Source organism: Thunnus albacares, chromosome 17 (genome assembly GCF_914725855.1).
Source record: "Thunnus albacares chromosome 17, fThuAlb1.1, whole genome shotgun sequence".
NCBI lineage: Eukaryota > Metazoa > Chordata > Actinopteri > Scombriformes > Scombridae > Thunnus > Thunnus albacares.
Genome location: NC_058122.1, coordinates 30,134,591 through 30,159,933, shown reverse-complemented (window position 1 = coordinate 30,159,933; position 25,343 = coordinate 30,134,591). Strand labels below are relative to the sequence as shown.

Here is a 25,343-nt window from a genome sequence, read left to right as displayed (position 1 = left end):
AGACACACACTTACACACACAGACACACACACACACACACACACACACACACACACAAACCCACACACACACACATACACACACACACACACACACACACACACACAAACACAGACACACACACACACAGACACACACATCCCCCCCCCCCCCCCCCCCCCACACACACACACATCCCCCCCACACACACAGACACACACACACACACACACACACAAACACAGACACACACACACACACAGACACACACAAACCCACACACACACACACACACACACACACACAAACACAGACACACACACAAACACAGACACACACACACACACACACACAGATACACACACACACACAGACACACACAAACCCACACACACACACACACACACACCCACACACACAGACACACACAGACACACATCCTCCTCCTCGTCAGTGGTGTTTTGTATTCCTGGTGGTGAGTTGTGTTGAGAAATCTTGACGCACTTTTTTTTATAGTTTTCTTTGTAAATTGAAGCGTTTCTGTTGTAACTTTTACTGAACATTATTTACTCTTAATACTGTGACGTTACTCAGCTGTTTTTAGTTGTTTTGACCGTTAATATAAGTTTTGTAGATGTTTTCATTTCACTTCTTCACTGAGTACCATTTGCAGTATGATAATTTAGGCTGAATGTTTTTCTCTGGACTAGTAATGTTTCTACTGAGCTGAGTACATACTGTAATGTCATATTAATGTATCTGTATTTATTTTAACAGAACATAATCTCCAGTGTGCTCCGCCCACATCCGTTACACGGAGAAACTCTCTGATTATACAAGCTCTAAGTGTTGATCGATGTTTAACCTGCTGCTGCACCCTGAATATGTGATCTGAGCAGCAGGAGATATGAAATACTTAAGGAGTGTTTATATTTGAGAAAACTTTGCTGTATGTTTTAGTAACAATAACCACTACACATCCGCCGCTATCGGATGATTGTTCAAAATCTAATGCTCATATTTGTTAATGTTAATGTTCAAAAATGTTATTTTCACAACATCTGTAAGCACATGTGTGGTTCATGTTAGAGAGATAAAAACGTTATGATGGGACTTGAAGTCTACAGTTTACAAATAATGAAAATGTGACATGATCATGATAGTTTATAAAAACATTTATTATTATTATTATTATTATTATTTATAACAGTGATTTTATGTATTTATGTTTTGTTATTTTTCATATATTGAAATGTTTCACTCTCATCATCATAAACAGCTGTTTCTGAGTTTGGACTGTGAGACTCGTCGTCTGACTTCATCTCATCACTGCTGTGAGTCGACTTTCATCATGTTTTTAATTGATTTTGCTTTTTATATTTTTAATATAAATCCGGTTCTTTCTCGCTGCTTCTTCAGATTACTGAATATTAAATAATATGTTAATGGCTGCAGAATAGTTGACAAACCCCCAAAAAGTCCTTGATTCAACTCTTCACAGAAAGGACGAGGAAGAAAAGGAGCATCCTGGCAGAGAGCTGCTGTCCTGTTCAGACAGTTGGAGCCTTTGAGCTCTGGGAGACGCTATAGAGCGACTCTGACAACTAAACATGTGTTTAAGAAGTGTTTCATCCCAAAGACCTGCAGAGTGACTGATGAGCTTTAACTGTTATAATGTCTCTGTGTTTGTTACACTGACTGCTTCGCTGTTTCTCTGTTGTAAGAATCATGTGTAGAGCGTTTCACCCTGGTGGGAAATAAAGATATATTCTATTGTATTCTATTCTATGATGAACAGGCCCATGGTGTCTGCTGATATGTGAATTTTGTTCTGTGTTGCTGTACAGGTTGAATCCATCATGCCACCGACGCATCGCCAGTGCAGCATTGAGATTGAGAATAAGTGCTCTGGGTACACCCTGTGTAACCCACGGTGAGTCTGTCTTTTCTTATGTTATTTATTGGAAATAGATGAGAAGGAGACAGCTGTGATGTATTGACATAGACCCTCTCCTAATAATCCTGGGGATATCAGAATCAATATCGACATTGGATAATCACACCTTCTTTCTTATTATTTAATTTTCTTTCAGTCGGATTTATTTTGTCTCACTGAAACCTGGCTGTGTCATGAAGAATATGTCAGCCTTAATGAATCCACTCCCGCCAGTCATATTAATACTCATATTCCTCGAGACACTGGCCGAGGAGGAGGAGTTGCAGCCATTTTCAACTCAAGCCTAATCATCAACCCTAGACCTAAATTTAATTATAACTCATTAGAAAGTCTTGTTCTTAGTCTCTCAGCCAACCTGGAAAACTTTACAGCCAGTTCTATGTGTTATAGTGAACCGTCCTCCTGGCCCGTACTCTGAACTCCTATCTGAATTCTCAGAGTTTTTGTCGTATTTAGTCCTTAGTACAGATAAAGTAATTATAGTAGGTGACTTTAATATTCATGTGGACGGTGATAGTGACAGTCTCAGCACTGCATTTCTCTCATTATTAGACTCAATTGGCTTCTCTCAGTGTGTAAATAATCCCACTCACTGTCTTAACCACACCCTCCACCTTGTTCTAACTTATGGGATTGAAATTGAACATTTAATAATTTTTCCACAAAATCCTATTTTATCAGATCATTTTTTAATAACTTTTGAATTCCTATTACTGGATTACACACCATTAGACAAAAATGTCCTCACTAGATGTCTCTCTGATAGTGTTGTAGATAAATTTAAGGAAGCAGTTCCATCAGTACTGAATTCACTGCCATGTCTCAATACTACAGAGGACTCTTATGTTAACTTTAGTTCCTCCCAAATTGATAATCTTATTGATAGTGCTGCAGGCTCATTACGAATAACACTCAACTCCATCGCCCCCTTAAAAAAGAAGATAATAAAACGTAAGAGGTTAGCTCCATGGTATAACTCCCAAACCCGCAAATTAAAGCAAACATCGCGAAAATTGGAAAGGATTTGGCGTTCCACCAAAGTAGAAGATTCTCGCTTAGTCTGGCAAGATAGTGTTAAAACATATAGGAAGGCCCTCTGTAATGCCAGAGCCGCCTATTACTCAGCATTAATAGAAGAGAATAAAAACAGCCCTAGGTTCCTTTTCAGCACTTTGGCTGACAAAGAGTCATAACTCTACTGATCCATGTATTCCTATAGCTCTCAGTAGTAACGACTTTATGAGCTTCTTTAATGATAAAATTCTAACTATTAGAGACAAAATTAACCACCTCCTGCCCTCAACAGGCACCGTTCTCTCCCCAAACACAGGAACCTTAGAAACAGCTGTAAATCCTGACATATATTTGGACTGTTTTTCTCCAGTAGACTTGTCTGAACTAACTTCAATGATTTGTTCAGCTAAACCATCAACCTGTCTCTTAGACCCCATCCCAACTAGGCTGCTTAAGGAAGCCTTACCCTTAGTGAGCACTTCTTTACTAGATATGATCAATCTGTCTTTAGTAACAGGCTATGTACCACAGTCCTTTAAAGTAGCTGTAATTAAACCTCTTCTTAAGAAGCCTACTCTTGATTCAGGTGTTTTAGCCAATTATAGACCTATATCTAACCTTCCATTTCTATCTAAGATCCTTGAGAAAGCAGTCTCTAATCAGTTATGTGACTTTCTACATAACAATAGTTTATTTGAGGATTTTCAGTCAGGATTTAGAGGCATCATAGCACAGAGACAGCACTGGTGAAAGTCACTAATGACCTCCTAACTGCATCAGACAAAGGATTTGTCTCTATACTTGTCCTGTTAGATCTTAGTGCCGCATTCGACACAATTGACCATCAAATCCTTTTGCAGAGACTGGAACATTTAATTGGCATTAAAGGAACTGCATTAAGCTGGTTTAAGTCCTATTTATCAGACCGATTTCAGTTTGTACATGTTAATGATGAATCCTCCGTGAAGGCAAAAGTTAGACACGGAGTTCCACAAGGTTCTGTACTTGGACCAATTCTATTCACCTTATATATGCTTCCTTTAGGTAATATTATTAGGAAACACTCCATAAATTTTCATTGTTACGCAGATGATACCCAATTATATTTATCAGTGAAGCCAGATGAACCCAATCAGTTAAACAAACTCCAAACATGCCATAACGACATAAAGACCTGGATGACCTGCAATTTTCTGCTACTAAACTCAGATAAAACTGAAGTTATTGTGCTTGGCCCTAAACACCTTAGAAACACATTATCTAATGATAAAGCTGCTCTGGATGGCGTTACCCTGGCCTCCAGCACCACCGTAAGGAATCTGGGAGTTATCTTTGATCAGGATATGTCCTTTAACTCCCACATAAATCAAATCTCAAGGACTGCCTTTTTTCACTTACGTAATATCACAAAAATCACATCCTGTCCCTAAAAGATGCAGAAAAACTAGTTCACGCATTTGTTACTTCTAGGCTGGATTATTGCAATTCCTTATTATCAGGCTGCTCTAACAAGTCTCTAAAGACTCTCCAGCTGGTCCAGAATGCAGCTGCACGTGTACTGACTAAAACTAGAAAAAGAGATCACATTTCTCCCATTTTAGCTTCGCTACATTGGCTTCCTGTAAAATCTAGAATAGAATTTAAAATCCTTCTCCTAACTTACAAAGCCCTTAATGGTCAGACACCATCATATCTTGAAGAGCTCATAATACCGTATTATCCCACTAGAACACTGCGCTCCCAGTATGCAGCTTACTGGTGGTTCCTACAGTCTTTAAAAGTAGAATGGGAGGCAGAGCCTTCAGCTATCAGGCTCCTCTTCTATGGAACCATCTACCGGATTCAGTCCGGGGTGCAGACACCCTCTCTATGTTTAAGAGTAGGCTTAAAACTTTCCTTTTTGATAAAGCTTATAGTTAGGGCCGACCAGGCTCGCCTTGGATCAGCCCTTAGTTATGCTGCTATAGGCCTAGACTGCTGGGGGACTTCCCATGATGCACTGAGCTCCTCTCTCCTCCTCCTCCTCTCCATCTGTATGCATTCATGTAACATCAATGCATGTCACTAACTTTGCTTCTTCCCCGGAGTTTTTTGTGCTTTCTCATCTCACAGAAAAACCTGACTCCCGGGCCGAACCTTCGCGGTCCTTCACAGTCCTGATGGCATCCTTCCCTGGCTGTTGCTGCTTGTGCTTGTTGTTGTTTGTTGTTGTCATTGTTTTTCTTCTGTCCCCCCTCCCCCTTTCCCTCTCTCTTTCTCTCTCTCAACCCAACCGGTCAAAGCAGATGGCCGCCCACCAAGAGCCGGGGTCTGCTTGAGGTTTCTACCCGTTAAAGGGGAGTTTTTCCTTACCGCTGTCGCCAAGTGCTGCTCATGGGGGAATTGTTGGGTCTCTGTAAATTAAAGAGTACGGTCTCGACCTGCTCTATGTGAAAAGTGCCTTGAGATGACTTCTGTTGTGATATGGCGCTATATAAATAAAGATTGATTGATTGATTGATTGATTGATTTCTGTTGAACTGGAATGAAGAAGTTGTTCCCACATTTAACTCACCCTATAGTCCATAACTATTATGATTTAATCTGCCACTCGTCATCCTTAAGGCTGCGTCCAGCGATGCAGCAGCTTCCTGCAGGGTTGTGTGGAGGTGTGAGCCTGTTTATTTGTGCTTTAGAACGTAACCACTGTCAAACAATCAGAAAATAATGTTTATTTTTCTGATTCATGGCTTTGTTTTCCCTACCGCCACTCCCTCTCTTCATTCACTCTCTAGCTTGCTCGACCACAGATGCTCTCCGAGATGTTGTGTAATGTTTTGGGAAGGAGGCTGTGTGGAGCTAATTGCGCCATGTTGGTGATTTTATGTTGACTTTATATTATATAAGAATTCTTGTAATAAAACATATTTGAGAGAAGGAAGCTTTGGGTCTGGTTAAAGGTTTATTTTTTCTCTTTTAATGGAGCTAAACTAGCAGTTTCCCTCCGCCTCTAGTTCCTCACATTATGTCTGTATTGAACACTCAAAAATGAATCTATCTGTTGTCTTTTAGTCACTAAGATGTTTCTCTTGTTTCTGTGACCAGTGTGCACACCGTCAGTGGATTCTGTGAAACACCTTTGCCACCGACGCTTGGCCCCGCTGAATCTGGCAGCGCTCTGTTCATCAAGACTCCTGGCGCAGCCTGTGGATCTGTTGGAGTCTTCACCTACGATCTCCTGAATGGATCCACAAAGCAACATGATGGAAAAATAGCTGTCATGTTCTCTAATCCTTATGATTTCAACCTGTACTCTAACTGGTATGCAGTGGGAGTCTTTGACATGGCCAAAACATGCGATCCTGATCTGTATAAGGAGATGTATAAGAATGCAGAGAAAGGGTTTGTCAGAGGTAAAGCTAAAGGTCCCAGTCTGACTCACACAAGTAATCGTGTTACCATCAGAGCCACCATGTCAGACAGTTACCAACCTGTCATCAAGGTGCAAGTTTGCAAAGTGTGAAGTGAGAAAACTGAAATTTTAAGCAACCAGGGTTGGAAATGAACGGGGGCTCGGGGTAAAACGCCCCTAAAAGAATGTAAAGTTGCCTTTGAATTGGGATAACGGGGCTTTTAAATGTAAAATAACCAGTTAAACAAAGACTTAATATGTTTTAGAAAGTGTGTCCTGATTTAGTTCCAAAGCTGTCAGAGTGCACGTTATTTTAAACCACAGAGAACAGAACATGAAGACAATCAACAACGTTGTTGAGATGATGAACTGTGACGTTACGTAATGTTTGTTTATTTTTTATACTTTTGATGAAATGTGCATTAAATGGGTATTTAAATGTTCTTACATTATAAATTTGGCTGCAACATAGAACTCAGGTGTTTCTCATCATTTGAAAACATTAACACACATATAATCTGTAACTGGGATTATAACTCACTGGAAATCATCCAAAATTCCCCCGAAACATTTCCTACCTGCTGCAAACCTGTCGGGCCTGATTCTGTCTGCTCTCAAGATTTATTTTCTAGTTTATTCTCACCTTTTTCTCCATGCACTCGATCAATATATCAATCGGTCAATCAATCAATCAATCAGTCAGTCAATCAATCAATCAGTCAGTAGGGTCAATCAGTCAATCAATCAATCAGTCAATCCCAGTTGGCCTAGTAAAACAGAAAGTTTAGTTTAAGTCAAAGAGATGAATCTACTCAGATGTTGATCAAACACATTTTATGTTGTACTGAACTGATTTTTCATTTAAAAACTTAAAAACATGCTGCAGTGACTGGTTCAATACTGGTTAACTGACTGGTTCAATACTGGTTAACTGACTGGTTCAATACTGGTTAACTGACTGGTTCAATACTGGTTAATTGACTGGTTCAATACTGGTTGACTGACTGGTTAACTGACTGGTTAACTGACTGGTTCAATACTGGTTAACTGACTGGTTCAATACTGGTTAACTGACTGGTTCAACACTGGTTAACTGACTGGTTAACTGACTGGTTCAATACTGGTTAACTGACTGGTTCAACACTGGTTAACTGACTGGTTAACTGACTGGTTCAATACTGGTTAACTGACTGGTTCAATACTGGTTAATTGACTGGTTCAATACTGGTTGACTGACTGGTTAACTGACTGGTTAACTGACTGGTTCAATACTGGTTAACTGACTGGTTCAATACTGGTTAACTGACTGGTTCAATACTGGTTAACTGACTGGTTCAATACTGGTTAACTGACTGGTTCAATACTGGTTAACTGACTGGTTCAATACTGGTTAATTGACTGGTTCAATACTGGTTGACTGACTGGTTAACTGACTGGTTAACTGACTGGTTCAATACTGGTTAACTGACTGGTTCAATACTGGTTAACTGACTGGTTCAACACTGGTTAACTGACTGGTTAACTGACTGGTTCAATACTGGTTAACTGACTGGTTCAACACTGGTTAACTGACTGGTTAACTGACTGGTTCAATACTGGTTAACTGACTGGTTCAATACTGGTTAATTGACTGGTTCAATACTGGTTGACTGACTGGTTAACTGACTGGTTAACTGACTGGTTCAATACTGGTTAACTGACTGGTTCAATACTGGTTAACTGACTGGTTCAATACTGGTTAACTGACTGGTTCAATACTGGTTGACTGACTGGTTAACTGACTGGTTAACTGACTGGTTCAATACTGGTTAACTGACTGGTTCAATACTGGTTAACTGACTGGTTCAACACTGGTTAACTGACTGGTTAACTGACTGGTTCAACACTGTTTAACTGACTGGTTAACTGACTGGTTCAATACTGGTTAACTGACTGGTTCAATACTGGTTGACTGACTGGTTGACTGACTGGTTAAATGTTTCTATCTATATATCTCTACATCTGTTCTCAGTCACTCAGGTCTATAAATAAAATCTGAACATTAATAAAATGGTCTGAAGTGTGTTAATTTGACAAAATGCAAAATTGAACATTAATGTCAAATGTTAAATTAAATTAAACTAATTTAACTACAGAACAAAACTATGAAAGTGCTCAATGTTAAATAAATAAAAGAAAACATGAAATATGAATAAAATGATTTAAATACATAAACGAACAAACTATTTAGTGAAATAATTGAATAAGATATTAAAACTCACCTCAATATTATGAAATGTTCCATCATTTATTTTCATATAGAACCTTTTCCATTATAGTTGAAATGATGCACAATTAATGCACTCTACTGTCTTCTTCTGACCACCAGTTTCACTAGTGTGTGTGTGTGTGTCTGTGTGTCTGTGTGAGTGTGTGTCTGTGTGTCTGTGTGTGTGTGAGTGTGTGTCTGTGTGTCTGTGTGTGTGTGAGTGTGTGTGAGTGTGTGTGTGTGTGTAGTTGCTGATATGATTCACATTATTATTGCAGTGATTTTCTTCCAGACATTCAGTTCAGTTTTATTTATAAAGCATTAAATCCAAACAGAAGTCGGGTCGAGACCGAACTCTTTAATCTACAGAGACCCAACATTCCTCCACGAGCAGCAGCAGGAAAAACTCCCCTTTAACAGGAAGAAGAAACCTCAAGCAGTTGTTAACTTTATTTATAATTTAATAATAACGTTATATTTGTGAATTTTATTTTATTTAGGGTTTTTTTATTGATGTTTCCTGTGGAAATTACTTTGCTGCACATTGTTTCTTCTGTCCCTCAGTTTCCTGTTTCCATAGCCCCCGCCCCCTCCCACACCCAAACCCACACCCACATCCCCCCCCCCCCCCACACACACACACACACACACACATCCCCCCCCCCCACCACACACCCATACACACACACACACACACACACACACACACACACACACACACACACAGACACACACTTACACACACACACACACACACACAAACCCACACACACACACACACAGACACACACTTACACATACAGACACACACACACAGACACACACTTACACACACAGACACACACACACACACACACACACACACACACACACACAAACCCACACACACACACATACACACACACACACATCCCCCCCCCACACACACACACCCATACACACACACACACACACACACACACACAAACACAGACACACACACACACAGACACACACATCCCCCCCCCCCCCCCCCCCACACACACACACATCCCCCCCACACACACAGACACACACACACACACACACACACACACAAACACAGACACACACACACACACAGACACACACAAACCCACACACACACACACACACACACACACACAAACACAGACACACACACAAACACAGACACACACACACACACACACACAGATACACACACACACACAGACACACACAAACCCACACACACACACACACACACACCCACACACACAGACACACACAGACACACACAGACACACATCCTCCTCCTCGTCAGTGGTGTTTTGTATTCCTGGTGGTGAGTTGTGTTGAGAAATCTTGACGCACTTTTTTTTATAGTTTTCTTTGTAAATTGAAGCGTTTCTGTTGTAACTTTTACTGAACATTATTTACTCTTAATACTGTGACGTTACTCAGCTGTTTTTAGTTGTTTTGACCGTTAATATAAGTTTTGTAGATGTTTTCATTTCACTTCTTCACTGAGTACCATTTGCAGTATGATAATTTAGGCTGAATGTTTTTCTCTGGACTAGTAATGTTTCTACTGAGCTGAGTACATACTGTAATGTCATATTAATGTATCTGTATTTATTTTAACAGAACATAATCTCCAGTGTGCTCCGCCCACATCCGTTACACGGAGAAACTCTCTGATTATACAAGCTCTAAGTGTTGATCAATGTTTAACCTGCTGCTGCACCCTGAATATGTGATCTGAGCAGCAGGAGATATGAAATACTTAAGGAGTGTTTATATTTGAGAAAACTTTGCTGTATGTTTTAGTAACAATAACCACTACACATCCGCCGCTATCGGATGATTGTTCAAAATCTAATGCTCATATTTGTTAATGTTAATGTTCAAAAATGTTATTTTCACAACATCTGTAAGCACATGTGTGGTTCATGTTAGAGAGATAAAAACGTTATGATGGGACTTGAAGTCTACAGTTTACAAATAATGAAAATGTGACATGATCATGATAGTTTATAAAAACATTTATTATTATTATTATTATTATTGTTTATAACAGTGATTTTATGTATTTATGTTTTGTTATTTTTCATATATTGAAATGTTTCACTCTCATCATCATAAACAGCTGTTTCTGAGTTTGGACTGTGAGACTCGTCGTCTGACTTCATCTCATCACTGCTGTGAGTCGACTTTCATCATGTTTTTAATTGATTTTGCTTTTTATATTTTTAATATAAATCCGGTTCTTTCTCGCTGCTTCTTCAGATTACTGAATATTAAATAATATGTTAATGGCTGCAGAATAGTTGACAAACCCCCAAAAAGTCCTTGATTCAACTCTTCACAGAAAGGACGAGGAAGAAAAGGAGCATCCTGGCAGAGAGCTGCTGTCCTGTTCAGACAGTTGGAGCCTTTGAGCTCTGGGAGGCGCTATAGAGCGACTCTGACAACTAAACATGTGTTTAAGAAGTGTTTCATCCCAAAGACCTGCAGAGTGACTGATGAGCTTTAACTGTTATAATGTCTCTGTGTTTGTTACACTGACTGCTTCGCTGTTTCTCTGTTGTAAGAATCATGTGTAGAGCGTTTCACCCTGGTGGGAAATAAAGATATATTCTATTGTATTCTATTCTATGATGAACAGGCCCATGGTGTCTGCTGATATGTGAATTTTGTTCTGTGTTGCTGTACAGGTTGAATCCATCATGCCACCAACACATCGCCAGTGCAGCATTGAGATTGAGAATAAGTGCTCTGGGTACACCCTGTGTAACCCACGGTGAGTCTGTCTTTTCTTATGTTATTTATTGGAAATAGATGAGAAGGAGACAGCTGTGATGTATTGACATAAACCCTCTCCTAATAATCCTGGGGATATCAGAATCAATATCGACATTGGATAAATCACACCTTCTTTCTTATTATTTAATTTTCTTTCTGTTGAACTGGAATGAAGAAGTTGTTCCCACATTTAACTCACCCTATAGTCCATAACTATTATGATTTAATCTGCCACTCGTCATCCTTAAGGCTGCGTCCAGCGATGCAGCAGCTTCCTGCAGGGTTGTGTGGAGGTGTGAGCCTGTTTATTTGTGCTTTAGAACGTAACCACTGTGAAACAATCAGAAAATAATGTTTATTTTTCTGATTCATGGCTTTGTTTTCCCTACCGCCACTCCCTCTCTTCATTCACTCTCTAGCTCGCTCGACCACCGATGCTCTCCGAGATGGATCTCCCCTTGTTGTGTAATGTTTTGGGAAGGAGGCTGTGTGGAGCTAATTGCACCATGTTGGTGATTTTATGTTGACTTTATATTATATAAAAATTCTTGTAATAAAACATATTTGAGAGAAGGAAGCTTTGGGTCTGGTTAAAGGTTTATTTTTTCTCTTTTAATGGAGCTAAACTAGCAGTTTCCCTCCGCCTCTAGTTCCTCACACCCTGGACTGCTGTCTGTATTGAACACTCAAAAATGAATCTATCTGTTGTCTTTTAGTCACTAAGATGTTTCTCTTGTTTCTGTGACCAGTGTGCACACCGTCAGTGGATTCTGTGAAACACCTTTGCCACCGACGCTTGGCCCTGCTGAATCTGGCAGCGCTCTGTTCATCAAGACTCCTGGCGCAGCCTGTGGATCTGTTGGAGTCTTCACCTACGATCTCCTGAATGGATCCACAAAGCAACATGATGGAAAAATAGCTGTCATGTTCTCTAATCCTTATGATTTCAACCTGTACTCTAACTGGTATGCAGTGGGAGTCTTTGACATGGCCAAAACATGCGATCCTGATCTGTATAAGGAGATGTATAAGAATGCAGAGAAAGGGTTTGTCAGAGGTAAAGCTAAAGGTCCCAGTCTGACTCACACAAGTAATCGTGTTACCATCAGAGCCACCATGTCAGACAGTTACCAACCTGTCATCAAGGTGCAAGTTTGCAAAGTGTGAAGTGAGAAAACTGAAATTTTAAGCAACCAGGGTTGGAAATGAACGGGGGCTCGGGGTAAAATGCCCCTAAAAGAATGTAAAGTTGCCTTTGAATTGGGATAACGGGGCTTTTAAATGTAAAATAACCAGTTAAACAAAGACTTAATATGTTTTAGAAAGTGTGTCCTGATTTAGTTCCAAAGCTGTCAGAGTGCACGTTATTTTAAACCACAGAGAACAGAACATGAAGACAATCAGCAACGTTGTTGAGATGATGAACTGTGACGTTACGTAATGTTTGTTTATTCTTTATACTTTTGATAAAATGTGCATTAAATGGGTATTTAAATGTTCTTACATTATAAATTTGGCTGCAACATAGAACTCAGGTGTTTCTCATCATTTGAAAACATTAACACACATATAATCTGTAACTGGGATTATAACTCACTGGAAATCATCCAAAATTCCCCCGAAACATTTCCTACCTGCTGCAAACCTGTCGGGCCTGATTCTGTCTGCTCTCAAGACTTATCTTCTAGTTTATTCTCACCTTTTTCTCCATGCACTCGATCAATCAATCAATCAGTCAATCAATCAATCAGTCAATAGGGTCAATCAGTCAATCCCAGTTGGCCCAGTAAAACAGAAAGTTTAGTTTAAGTCAAAGAGATGAATCTACTCAGATGTTGATCAAACACATTTTATTTTGTACTGAACTGATTTTTCATTTAAAAACTTAAAAACATGCTGCAGTGACTGGTTCAATACTGGTTAACTGACTGGTTCAATACTGGTTAACTGACTGGTTAACTGACTGGTTCAATACTGGTTAACTGACTGGTTAACTGACTGGTTAAATACTGGTTAACTGACTGGTTCAATACTGGTTAACTGACTGGTTCAATACTGGTTAACTGACTAGTTCAATACTGGTTAACTGACTGGTTCAATACTGGTTAACTGACTGGTTCAATACTGGTTAACTGACTGGTTCAATACTGGTTAACTGACTGGTTCAATACTGGTTGACTGACTGGTTCAATACTGGTTAACTGACTGGTTCAATACTGGTTGACTGACTGGTTCAATACTGGTTAACTGACTGGTTCAATACTGGTTGACTGACTGGTTGACTGACTGGTTCAATACTGGTTAACTGACTGGTTCAATACTGGTTAACTGACTGGTTCAATACTGGTTAACTGACTGGTTGACTGACTGGTTCAATACTGGTTAACTGACTGGTTCAATACTGGTTAACTGACTGGTTCAATACTGGTTGACTGACTGGTTGACTGACTGGTTAAATGTTTCTATCTATATATCTCTACATCTGTTCTCAGTCACTCAGGTCTATAAATAAAATCTGAACATTAATAAAATGGTCTGAAGTGTGTTTGTTAATTTTACAAAATGCAAAATTGAACATTAATGTCAAATGTTAAATTAAATTAAACTAATTTAACTACAGAACAAAACTATGAAAGTGCTCAATGTTAAATAAATAAAAGAAAACATGAAATATGAATAAAATGATTTAAATACATAAACAAACAAACTATTTAGTGAAATAATTGAATAAGATATTAAAACTCACCTCAATATTATGAAATGTTCCATCATTTATTTTCATATAGAACCTTTTACATCATAGTTGAAATGATGCACAATTAATGCACTCTACTGTCTTCTTCTGACCACCAGTTTGACTAGAACCGGAACCCAGTACCCTGCAGAGATCGCAAACAAACAAACAGAGAGATTCTTATCTGCCATTCATCTTTGAATTTAGCAGCTTCTGGTAACTCAGTCAGTTCTCTGTGGGGACGTGTGGACCAAACCGTAAAATACTTCAAACTCAGTTACTGAAATGACTCCTGTGAGTCCTTTAAAACGAGTGTTTGAGGTTTATTGTATACAAGCTGTGTACAGTTAAATTTATTTATATTTCATGAGTCTGTATTAATCTGTCTTCAAGATACAGTCTTACAGTCTACGTTTCCTCCTGAAGTCCTTTATCTCCACCCAGTCCCCTGGTCTGAGGTCATGCAGGTTTCCTGGTCTCTCTACAGACCTGAACCACCTGTGTGAGGATTAAACTAAGAGCAACATTTCATCAGTTATTCGTCTGTTGCAGGGAGCTGTGATCACTGCTCTGCCAGAAGGACTGACATTATTTCTGGGTCTGATGTACTGTTGGGAGTCTTTGTCCGGCTCAACAGCTGGTCACTTTGTTTTTGAGAGTGCCGTTTTCTCTGCTGCCCTCCACTCTGTGGGAGGCAGAGTGTTGTTTTAGGTCAATTCTCAAACATTCAGATAGTAAAGTGTTTGCTTTGCTAACAACAGATGTGCCGTTATCACTACTGATTCTTCTTGGATTTCCAAATCTGGGAACTATTCTCTCATCAACACCTGCTGTTCTGCACAGATTACACACATTTCAGAAAGAATTGGAGTCATTTCGTGTCCGTCAGTGTTCCCGTCCTTATTCCTTTCCCTTCCCAACATAGAAGGAAAGAGATAATTCAGACCTATCAAACACCGTCTTGGTTTTCTTCTGGTGTTGTTCTGCTCTGAAAACCTTTAATATCAGCTGTTGGTGTTCCAGGTGTAGTTGCGTCTGTGCTCAGCACCTGTAAACAGGAAGTGGTTATGCTGCACGCTTTGCGGCTTCATCTGCTCTCACATTTCCTGTTGAGACAGAGTTTTTGTTTTTTGTGTGCATCTTGCATTTGTATATTGCCAGCTGTTCAGGTAACAAATCTGCTACCAGTTTATGATGTTTGTCCACAATGTCCCAAAGTCCTGCAGCCCCACAAAGCAACCTGATATCTGCGTAAACAGCAGCTGTTTTTACCTTTGTTCATTTGTTTGTTTGTGTGAGTGTCTCATGTTGTGTTACTACAACATAACTGTTTTTACACCAGAGTTTGATCTGTGGATGCTGATCCGTCATCGAACAGCTCTGCATTAACCAGTCATGTGTCTCTGAGGCCCCCCTCCCGTTGAAACTGGTGTTGTTCCCTCTGTAGTCTCTGGTTTCTATGGATATTGATCTTTACATGAGCTACAGTTTCACCTGGTTGCAGGTGTTTAATCAGACAGTTGTAGGATTATCTGTCAGCTCAGGGAATCAGCTGATAATTGAACCCTGGTTGTTGTGTTTCTGTCTTCTGGTTGTAAGTGTAAACCTCTTTTACCAACAGATATCATACTGCATGATGTTCTGTATGATTTCAATCTGCTGTTGTAATGAATTAAAGGCTCGTCTGTTCCTGACCAGAGTGCTGATTCAACACAGACCGAAGTCCTTCCGGTTTCTCATTGATCCTTTTACTAAAGAGACACGTGGAGCGTTTTGAACAAGTGATGTTTGAGGTCTTGTGGTTCTTCCAGTCCAGCACACGTCTTCTTTCCAGTACAACCAGCTCATACTCAGTCTGTCACTTTCTGCAGCTGTTTTAAACCATCTCTGTTGATATGAGCTGTGTGTGGTGCGGGTTAAATCCTCTTGCTTCATGTAGTGCACTTCCTGTTTCTGCGTGTGTGTTTATTCAGGCAGTTCTGAGGTTATCTGAAGGGACCCTGATGGTTGCAGGTCCTATCAGCACATGTGCAGTGGCGTGCCACACCCTAACTGCATAAGCCTGATACTCTGGTGGCTTTAACCCTTGTCTTTCCTCTATCTCCATCTCCTGTGATTATAGACAGCGGCGTTGTGCACGATTCCTTTACTGCGATGCTCGTTGTTCTCACAGTATGAATTTACCCAACACTCAGTTTTGGAGGATTTGTAAATTCAGCAGCTTTATAGCAGGAACAAAAGTCTCAAAGTCAACCACAAATGTAATACTGTACTTTATCTACTGCCTGTGTGTTTCTGTTTCATCTCACTGTTCCAGGATCATATTTCACAAGTTGTTTAACATGATCTAAACCTGTCAGTTTGCTAACTGTCTCTTTCGTATCTGTGCACTATGACCAAACTACACACCATGTAGGTTTACTGGACAACACGAACACATCCTTGTCTGTACTGGTAAAGGACCAGTGAACCATTCTCTGACAGTATCACCACTAGCTCCCATTGTTACCAGTGTTCTCCTGCTCACTTTTTGGAGCTGGAGCCAAATCACATCTCTTACAATAATTATTCTTCTGTTGTTTCAGAGTTAACAAAAAGTCAACTTTCTGGGCTGAAGTCTGTAGTGTGAGCGTGCACAGCTTTGTGTCTTGGTTTGTCTGTGTTGTTGTTATCATCAGCTCCTCTTTTTTCTGTTTTAAAGGCTTCTTGACCTTATTGTGTTTGTGTGAGTGTCTGTGTTCTCACTATGTTTCTGGTTTTCTGGGTCCTGACCTTTCCCCGACCCCCCACACCGTCAGTCTCCACCTTTTTCTTCGGGTTTTGTCTGCTGGTCAATCCCTCTGCCACGGTCATGGATGTGACTGTGTGCTTGGTATATTGTCATCTCTCCTTGTGACTGACTTTGGAACATGGCCAGCTGGGCTGTCTGGAGCTTTGCTGCTGTGTTTTCTGTGCTTCTCCTCTCACCTGCCCTGCTTCACCCTTGTTAGCCCAGTCCTGCTCCGAGTGTCTTCCCCAGTTCATCAGCTCCCAGTCTGCCCGTGTGTTGTGTCACCTGTTGTCTGATTATTTGAGTTCCTGTTTTATTTTGAAATGTTTTCTCCTTGTGTCTTTTACCTTTACTTCCTGTGTTTTCCCGCCTTTGTTGATTACCTCGTGTGTTTCACCTGTGTCTTGTTTTACTCACCTGTGTTCAGTTTTCAATCACACCCTGTGTATTTATAGTCCAGTTTTCACTTCAGTCTCTGTTGAGTTGTCTGTGTTTATGTCCCCGTGTCCCGTGTCCCGTGTCCCGTGTCCCGTGTCCCGTGTCCCTGGTCCCTGGTCCCTGGTCCCTGTCTCTAAGTATCTTCAGTGTTCCTGCGTTTATGGTCTTTGTTCCTGGTTCCTGTTCCCAGTGTCTCCAGTGACTTTACATTGTTCAATAAATATTCTGCATCGTATCCTTCCTGCCGTCTCTTGCATTTGGGTCCAGCTGCTCCACCCACCACCCTGACAGCAGGTCTCATCTTTACAGAGTAAATGCAAAAGAACTTCACTAATATTGTAGTTGTTTATATGCACAGGAAGCTTTTCAAAAGCAGTTGATCAGATCTGTGAACTTGAAGTTATTCAACTTTGTTATATACAGACGGGTGACAAATTAAAGGAAAACCTGGTCCAGGTCTGAATGCTGGACCCCTACAGTGAGGGGGTCTGGGGGCTCTGTTATGCTGGCAGGGTTTGGGGAAGGGTCACTGCTAATCAATACAAAGTAGTTGTGAGTGATCAGCTTTATCCTGATGGGAGTGGTCTCTTCCAGGATGGATCACATGTTACGACCTTCACAGTCACCTGATCTCAACCCAGCTGACGTGTTAGACAGCGCTCTTCATCATCATCATCACAACACCACATGAGGAAGATCTTTATGAACAATGATGAAGAGTTCAGAGACTGTAGGATCAATAACAAGGAGCTCTGAAGCTGTTCTGCTGGTCCATCACCTTACTAACACACTACTGTATGCTGTATATGTAAAACACTGATATTAAGTCAAGTTGCAATGTATTTCCTTGTAATTGTTTGACGTTTGAAGGGGGGTGGAGCCACCGTGGTAGTGTCCCTGACAGTGAAGCGTAGTGTACTGTACCCACAACCCCAGTATGCACTAACGCTTACTACCACTCCATCCATTGCCATGGTCACTGTCAGTTTGCAGTTTGTTTTCTCCATAATCTTTGTATGCCTTAGATTATATCAGGTTTGAAGTCAGGTGTAACATAGGTGTGTAGGTAAGTCTTTAGATCTGCTTCTACTGCTGCTATGCAACCTTCACAAACACATCTGACATATAGTCTTGGCATTTCACTTCAACTCCAGGTACGACTAGGATTCACACATCTCTTACAGGTACATTCAACACACACAGATCAGACTGGACTCCCTCCTTCCCGTTCAGCACACCAGTCTGCACCATTCCACTGGCGGACTCCAACCTCTTTCATTAGTGAGCTTATTAACCGAACCACCTTGTTGTGTTGTTGGTGATAACCAAAGAGCAGAAAAAGGATTGTGTTGGTTAATACTGAATGTACATAGGTTTGTTAGAACACTGCCCAGACTCTGCCTCTGTCACTAGCCAGACTTTACCTCAGACCTTTCCTCAGTAGCTGCCCAGACAACCCCTATGAACTCTCAACTCTGTGAATAGTATGGACTGTTTCAACCCTTTCTTGTTCTCAGGAATATACGGACTGTTCCAGCCTCTCATCTGTCTCTGGAGCACATGGACTGTGTGACCACCATGTCACTTCCAACCCACAGGGACTTTTTGCCGAAGATTGTGGCCAGCACCCCACTCTTCAGACCAAAGGGGGGATGTTGGGCTTCATGCCATGAGGTCACACAAAGAAAGGCCTGCATGCAAGTCACAAAGCCTGATAAGAGATTGTAGGTAGAAAGCCCTGTTAAGAAGGACTTGTGATGTAATGATTTCCTCTCTATGTTTAATGATGAGAAATAATAATAATGAGATTGATCATTACTCTTTCTTCCTAACATCACTACTGCATACAGAAAAGAAAACTGATTAAAGAATGCATAGTGAATCATATATGCAGCCTGGAACAGGTTGAACATCAGCAGATAGTCTGAGATGCTTCCTGCTGACACCGTCTGGTCCTGATGTCACACTCAGAGAGGCTGAGGACTGATGGGGGCTTGTAATCTGTCCTGGTTCTTAGACTTTGCCTCATGCTGGTGGGGTTTCCCTCCTGGAACTGTAGGTCTTGTAGTTCCTTATCGCCTCCTCTGCTGCTCTCCTGTAGTCTGCTGCTTTATAACTGTGAATGTTTCCAGGCTGCAGCTGTGAGTTGCTGCTGTGTGTGTTTATGGCATCGGATGGTTCTTGTTGCTCCTGTTTTTTTACAAAGTAAATCCATCACAGACTCAGTGAATCCGTTGATGTCATTAGTCTAAATAAGGTGACAAATTTCAGCCTGCTCGCCAGAATAAAACATTGGCATTGTACGTTTCTGCAAACCACAGATACGTTGAATATGCACATTTCAACACCTGTAATACATACATTAATAACACTTCCACAGTACGTATCATATCAACATGTCTGAAGTGACATACTTCACATGACATCTATATAAGCTGACTTACTCATTAGGAGCTGGATGGTTTGCACGGTTCGAGACCACCTTGCTGTTTTTGTTTTGTTTTGTATTTGAACCCAAACCATGATTTTTCCCCAACCAAGTGGTTTTTGTGAGTAAACCTAACCAGACCTTAACCACCGCGTTGTCACATCATAAAATATAATAATTTTTTTAACAGTGACTACTGTGATACTGCGTGTTGAAAAGTGACGCCACTGGGTCCTGACCAAGCTTCAGTATGTGAGGAGTTGGGAGTGAGTACAGGCTGTGTTTATCACATGTCGACAAAACACCATGTAAGTCGGATGATGTTTGTCCCATAAGGCTGACTTCCTGTTGTCAGTAGGTGGCGCTATGACTACGACTCAGTATTGACATGTAGATGTGTTCAGGCCTGGACTTTTATCAAACATGAGTAATTTGGGGCAGACTGGACGATGTAAAGTGGAGTTACAACAACTTCCTGTTTCATGGCGAAACACACATATTGGGGCGTTCCATGAAAACTCAAAAGCTTCACAATTTAGCACCACAAAGGTGTTTAGATACCAAATTTGATGTTGCTGATTTGACTGAGAGACACCTGTGTTCCTGCAACCTTAAATACACAACAAGAATCAGAGATAATAACCAGCTCTAATCTGAGTCGCTGCACAGATAAGACGCAGGTGAGGTCTGGTCATGTGACTTCAGGTATTTCCAGTGAAATAAACAGAGGGGGAGGAGCCTGGAGCTGATCCAGGTACATGAATATAAATTAAAGGTGATTCTGCAGCTCAGGTGCAGATTGAGAGACGACGGCTCGGTGAGTTCTGAACACTTTTCTCTACTTTGATATCGGAAATCAACAGAAACATGTTAGTCTGAGCAGCAGAGAGGATTCACTTCAGTTTATCAGTTTCTGCAGGTTTGAACAGTTTAACAAAGGTTGATTTTAAGGACAGGTTGTTTTTTTTTAACACAATCCTGACGTGCTCATACGTGCTGTAGTCGCTGTAACAAAACTCTCCGCACTGACCCTGAACACAACTACGCTGCAAGAAATGAGGGACAAAATCCAAAGTTTCAGCCGTGGTGTTTGATGTTTTCCAGCTTTTACTACTCGAGATGCTCAGAGGAAACACTGAAGTGACGTTTTTCTTTGCAGATTTGATAGCTGGAGTATTTTTGCAGTTTGTGTTTTTAGACACTAATATTTTGATAGTTTTGGTGTTTGTGTGACGTCTCGGAGTCGACCTCCAGCTGTTGCTGCTGCCTCTGCACATCATGAGACATGAACATGGTTCAGTTCAGGGTTTATCTGCTGTGAAGGACACAAGTGATTGGAAAATGTGTTCCAGAGATTTCCTTTGAGAGATGCTGAAAGAAGGCAGTTGTGGTTAATAACAATAAATGTTTGCATCTCAGTGGAAGAGAAAATGTCCGAAAATCAGGTGACGTCACCAGCTGACAACAGCTTTGCTAGTTAAATAACTTAAACATATTAAATTCTATTCTATTCTGTTCTGTTCTGTTCTGTTCTATTCTATGATGCACAGGCACAAAAGTAGGCCCATGGTGTCTGCTGATATGTGAATTTTTAATCAATACCAAATCTGTCTCATGTTCTGTGTTGCTGTACAGGTTGAAGACATCATGGGAAACACTCATCGCCAGTGCAGCATTGAGGTTGAGAATAAGACCTCTGAGTACATCCTGTGTAACCCATGGTGAGTACATAGTTCAGGTTCTCCCAGTCTGTCTTTTCTTACATTATTTGACCCCATAGACCCTCTCCTAATAATCCTGGGGATATCAGAATCAATATCAACATTGAGTAAATCACAACAACAATTTCTTTCTTATTGTTTCATTTTCTTTCTTTTGAACTGGAATAAAGAATTTGTTCCCACAGTTAATTGAACTGAAATAGTGTACGATGTGCTGTACATGTGTATATAACCAAAAATAATGTCCAACACCAGTCCCTTGATGGGCATTGACGGGTCAAGTAATCATTAAAATGAGATGTTACAGTTTAAAATCAGTGCATATATTAATAAAGCAAGAGCAGCAACCATCAATGACAACAGACAAAACATATCACATAACATTTTAGCATGAACAAATAATGACTAGTTGGTGTCATGATAACTGGACTTGACTGTTGTAGGAAACATTTTAAAATCCAGAACCTGCTTTGAACTGGCAGGTCGGGAATTTCAGAGGGTTGTGCCTTTAATGGAGAACGCAGTTGATCAAAGGAAGTCTGACAGTGTCTAATTCTAGTTTCCTTCTGGTGTATTTCGGATGTTAGTGGCAGTATAGTGACGTCTAGTCATGAAAGTGTTGAGGATGGGTGGAGCTAGATGGTGGAGACATTTAAATGTAAGTGTGAGGTTGGAGTAATTAATAAAATGATCAAAACTGAGAAAATTATACTTTTTAGAATATTGTAATGATGAAATCTCAGGTATTTCTTGAACTTTGATAGCTTGGTTAGAAAGGTTTGTTAGTGGTTTAATGCCTGAGACCAAGAGGTTATGCAGTATGAGAGATGTGAAAATATCATTTCATGTATAGATAATAGAGTTGTATGAAATGGTAATCAGTGTCTGATTTGCCTAAAGGTTTGAAGATTCTACCTAACTTTATTATGTTTGTCAAATCTTAGCTGAGGGTCCAAAACAATTCCAAGATACTTAAACTCCTGAACTGTCTCTCGTTCACTGTGTTTTATCCTCACTTGTAAAGTGTTTGTGATTGTGATTTTTCTGGCTGAGAAGCACATAGAGACAGTTTTTCAAACATTCAGTGTTTGGCAGGAAGTGTCAGTGTGCCACCTTGCCCGAGCAGTCTGTTAGTTTGGCTGCAGCAACAGTAGGTGTTTTTGCTGCCACAAATAAAACTGTATCATCAGCATACATTTGTAGCCCAATTCAGAGATGTCATTGACTTTATATTGTGTTAAAAAAATTGTTTTGCTTTGGGTCTGGTTAAAGGTTTATTTTTTCTCTTTTAATGGAGCTAAACTAGCAGTTTCCCTCCGCCTCCAGCTCCACACATTATGTCTGTATTGAACACTCAAAAATGAATCTATCTGTTGTCTTTTAGTCACTAAACTGTTTCTCTTGTTTCTGTGACCAGTGTGCACATCATCAGTGGATCCTGTAAAACACCTTTGCCACCGAAGATTGACCCCTCTAAATCTGGCAGCGCTCTGTTCATCAAGACTCCTGGCACAGCCCGTGGATCTGTTGGAGTCTTCACCTACGATCTCCTGAATGGATTCAGAAATCAAAACGATGGAAAAATAGCTGTCATGTTCTCTAATCCTTATGATTTCAACCTGTACTCTAACTGGTATGCAGTGGGAGACTTTGACATGGCCAAAAAATGTGATTATGGTCTTTATAAGGAGATGTATTACAATGCAGAGAAAGGGTTTGTCAGAGGTAAAGCTGCAGACGGCAGTCTGATTTACGAAAGTAAACGTGTTACCATCAAAGCCTCCATGTCAGACAGTTACCAACCTGACATCAAGGTGCAAGTTCTCAAAATTCCCCGAGATGCCTTTGAATAGGCATAGCGGGGCTTTTAAATGTAAAATAACCAGTTAAACAAAGACTTAATATGTTTTAGAAAGTGTGTCCTGATTTAGTTCCAAAGCTGTCAGAGTGCACGTTATTTTAAACCACAGAGAACAGAACATGAAGACAATCAGCAACGTTGTTGAGATGATGAACTGTGACGTTACGTAATGTTTGTTTATTCTTTATACTTTTGATAAAATGTGCATTAAATGGGTATTTAAATGTTCTTACATTATAAATTTGGCTGCAACATAGAACTCAGGTGTTTCTCATCATTTGAAAACATTAACACACATATAATCTGTAACTGGGATTATAACTCACTGGAAATCATCCAAAATTCCCCCGAAACATTTCCTACCTGCTGCAAACCTGTCGGGCCTGATTCTGTCTGCTCTCAAGATTTATTTTCTAGTTTATTCTCACCTTTTTCTCCATGCACTCAATCAATCAATCTATCAATCAGTCAATCAATCCCAGTTGGCCCAGTACGACAGAAAGTGTAGTTTAAATCAAATAAATGAATCTACTCAAATGTTGATATCATCAAACACATTTTATCTTTTACTGAACTGATTTTTTAAATCTAAAAACTAAAAAACATGCTGCAGTGACTGGTTCAATACTGGTTAACTGACTGTCACCATTCCCACTCTTTCCAAATGGTTCAGGTCCTTCTGTGTCTGTGACTATCTCTACATGTACAACGTGCCTGTTCTCAGTCACTCAGTCTGTAAGACAAATAAAATCTGAACATGAACGACATGGTCTGAAGTGTGTTTGTTAAATTGACAAAATGCAAATTCAACATCAATGCCAAATGTACAAACTAAGCTAACAATGGAACAAACATATGATAGTGGTCAGTGTTAAATTAAAAAGAGAAAACATGAAATAGACAGTCGCATGAATAAAATTAATAAAATATATGACTGACCTGATCCAGACCACCTGAGAGGTCTGGATGGTTCATAACGTAGCAGCAGATCAGAGATGTATTTTGGCCCTAAACCATTCAGTGCTTTAAAATCAGTTGTTTGACAGACAGGAAGTCAGTGTAAAGATCTGAGAACTGGACTGATATGATCCACTTTCTTGGTCTTAGTGAGGACTCGAGCAGCAGCGTCTGGATCAGCTGCAGCTGTCTGATGGATTGTTTAGGGAGACCTGTGAAGACGGGGTTACAGTAGTCGAGTCTACTGAAGATAAATGCAGGACCAGTTTTTCCAAATCCTGCTGGGACAGAGTAGGGAAATGGTCAATTCGCCACTTTGGAAACTCTCCTCCTGCTGACTGTGCTATTTGGCTGGGAGAGGTTTTCAAATGTAAACATCAAGGCAAGTTTATTTGTACAGCACATTTCAACAACAAGGCAATTCAAAGTGATTTACATAGAGCATAAAAGGCATTAAAACAGAATATAAAAGCAACACAAATAAAACATATATTTAAATACAATTACAAAGTGTTAAATTTGGAAATAAAAAGAAGCTAAAAAGGAATAAGACAGATAATACAGGAGAATAATAGTAACAGTGCAGTGTAAAATATTAACCCTCAAATTTGGTTTAATAAAAGGCGGCAAACAGAAAAGTCTTCAGCTGTGATTTAAAAGAACTGAGAGTTGCAGCAGACCTGCAGTTTTCTGGGAGTTTGTCCAGATATGTGGAGCATAAAAACTGAACGCTGCTTCTCCATGCTTAGTTTTGACTCTGGAGACAGAGAGCAGACCTGATCCAGACCACCTGAGAGGTCTAGATGGTTCATAAGGTAGCAGCAGATCGGAGATGTATTTTGGCCCTAAACCATTCAGTGCTTTAAAATCAGTTGTTTGACAGACAGGAAGTCAGTGTAAAGATCTGAGAACTGGACTGATATGATCCACTTTCTTGGTCTTAGTGAGGACTCGAGCAGCAGCGTCTGGATCAGCTGCAGCTGTCTGATGGATTGTTTAGGGAGACCTGTGAAGACAGCGTTACAGTAGTCGAGTCTACTGAAGATAAATGCAGGACCAGT

At 40.3% G+C, this 25,343-nt stretch overlaps 3 protein-coding genes across 3 annotated transcripts; all 3 read left to right on the top strand.

Moving 5' to 3' along the window:
- The first annotated feature begins 397 nt into the window (after positions 1-397).
- Positions 398-6,815, top strand: LOC122967095 (DELTA-sagatoxin-Srs1a-like). The gene is made up of 4 exons (XM_044331522.1): positions 398-454; positions 1,259-1,313; positions 1,827-1,912; positions 6,035-6,815. Exons 3-4 carry the CDS (start codon positions 1,839-1,841, stop codon positions 6,450-6,452), a joined length of 492 nt encoding a protein of 163 aa, XP_044187457.1. The 5' UTR covers positions 398-454; positions 1,259-1,313; positions 1,827-1,838; the 3' UTR covers positions 6,453-6,815.
- Positions 6,816-9,839: 3,024 nt separating this feature from the next.
- LOC122967089 (DELTA-sagatoxin-Srs1a-like) lies at positions 9,840-12,752 on the top strand. The gene is made up of 4 exons (XM_044331515.1): positions 9,840-9,913; positions 10,718-10,772; positions 11,286-11,371; positions 12,123-12,752. The coding sequence occupies exons 3-4, from the start codon at positions 11,298-11,300 to the stop codon at positions 12,538-12,540; spliced, it is 492 nt and encodes a 163-aa protein (XP_044187450.1). The 5' UTR covers positions 9,840-9,913; positions 10,718-10,772; positions 11,286-11,297; the 3' UTR covers positions 12,541-12,752.
- An 8,307-nt stretch (positions 12,753-21,059) lies between these two features.
- On the top strand, positions 21,060-23,433 carry LOC122966927 (DELTA-sagatoxin-Srs1a-like). The gene is made up of 2 exons (XM_044331278.1): positions 21,060-21,464; positions 22,882-23,433. The coding sequence occupies exons 1-2, from the start codon at positions 21,358-21,360 to the stop codon at positions 23,315-23,317; spliced, it is 543 nt and encodes a 180-aa protein (XP_044187213.1). The 5' UTR covers positions 21,060-21,357; the 3' UTR covers positions 23,318-23,433.
- Positions 23,434-25,343: the final 1,910 nt, after the last annotated feature.

What these genes read in the sequence shown, in the direction of transcription:
- LOC122967095 (XM_044331522.1), top strand. Translation starts at nt 1,839, where the DNA reads ATGCCACCGACGCATCGCCAGTGCAGCATTGAGATTGAGAATAAGTGC. An exon ending in TACACCCTGTGTAACCCACG is followed by an intron (nt 1,913 to 6,034) that starts GTGAGTCTGTCT and finishes TTCTGTGACCAG; the next exon opens with TGTGCACACCGTCAGTGGAT.
- LOC122967089 (XM_044331515.1), top strand. Translation starts at nt 11,298, where the DNA reads ATGCCACCAACACATCGCCAGTGCAGCATTGAGATTGAGAATAAGTGC. An exon ending in TACACCCTGTGTAACCCACG is followed by an intron (nt 11,372 to 12,122) that starts GTGAGTCTGTCT and finishes TTCTGTGACCAG; the next exon opens with TGTGCACACCGTCAGTGGAT.
- LOC122966927 (XM_044331278.1), top strand. Translation starts at nt 21,358, where the DNA reads ATGTTCTGTGTTGCTGTACAGGTTGAAGACATCATGGGAAACACTCAT. An exon ending in TACATCCTGTGTAACCCATG is followed by an intron (nt 21,465 to 22,881) that starts GTGAGTACATAG and finishes TTCTGTGACCAG; the next exon opens with TGTGCACATCATCAGTGGAT.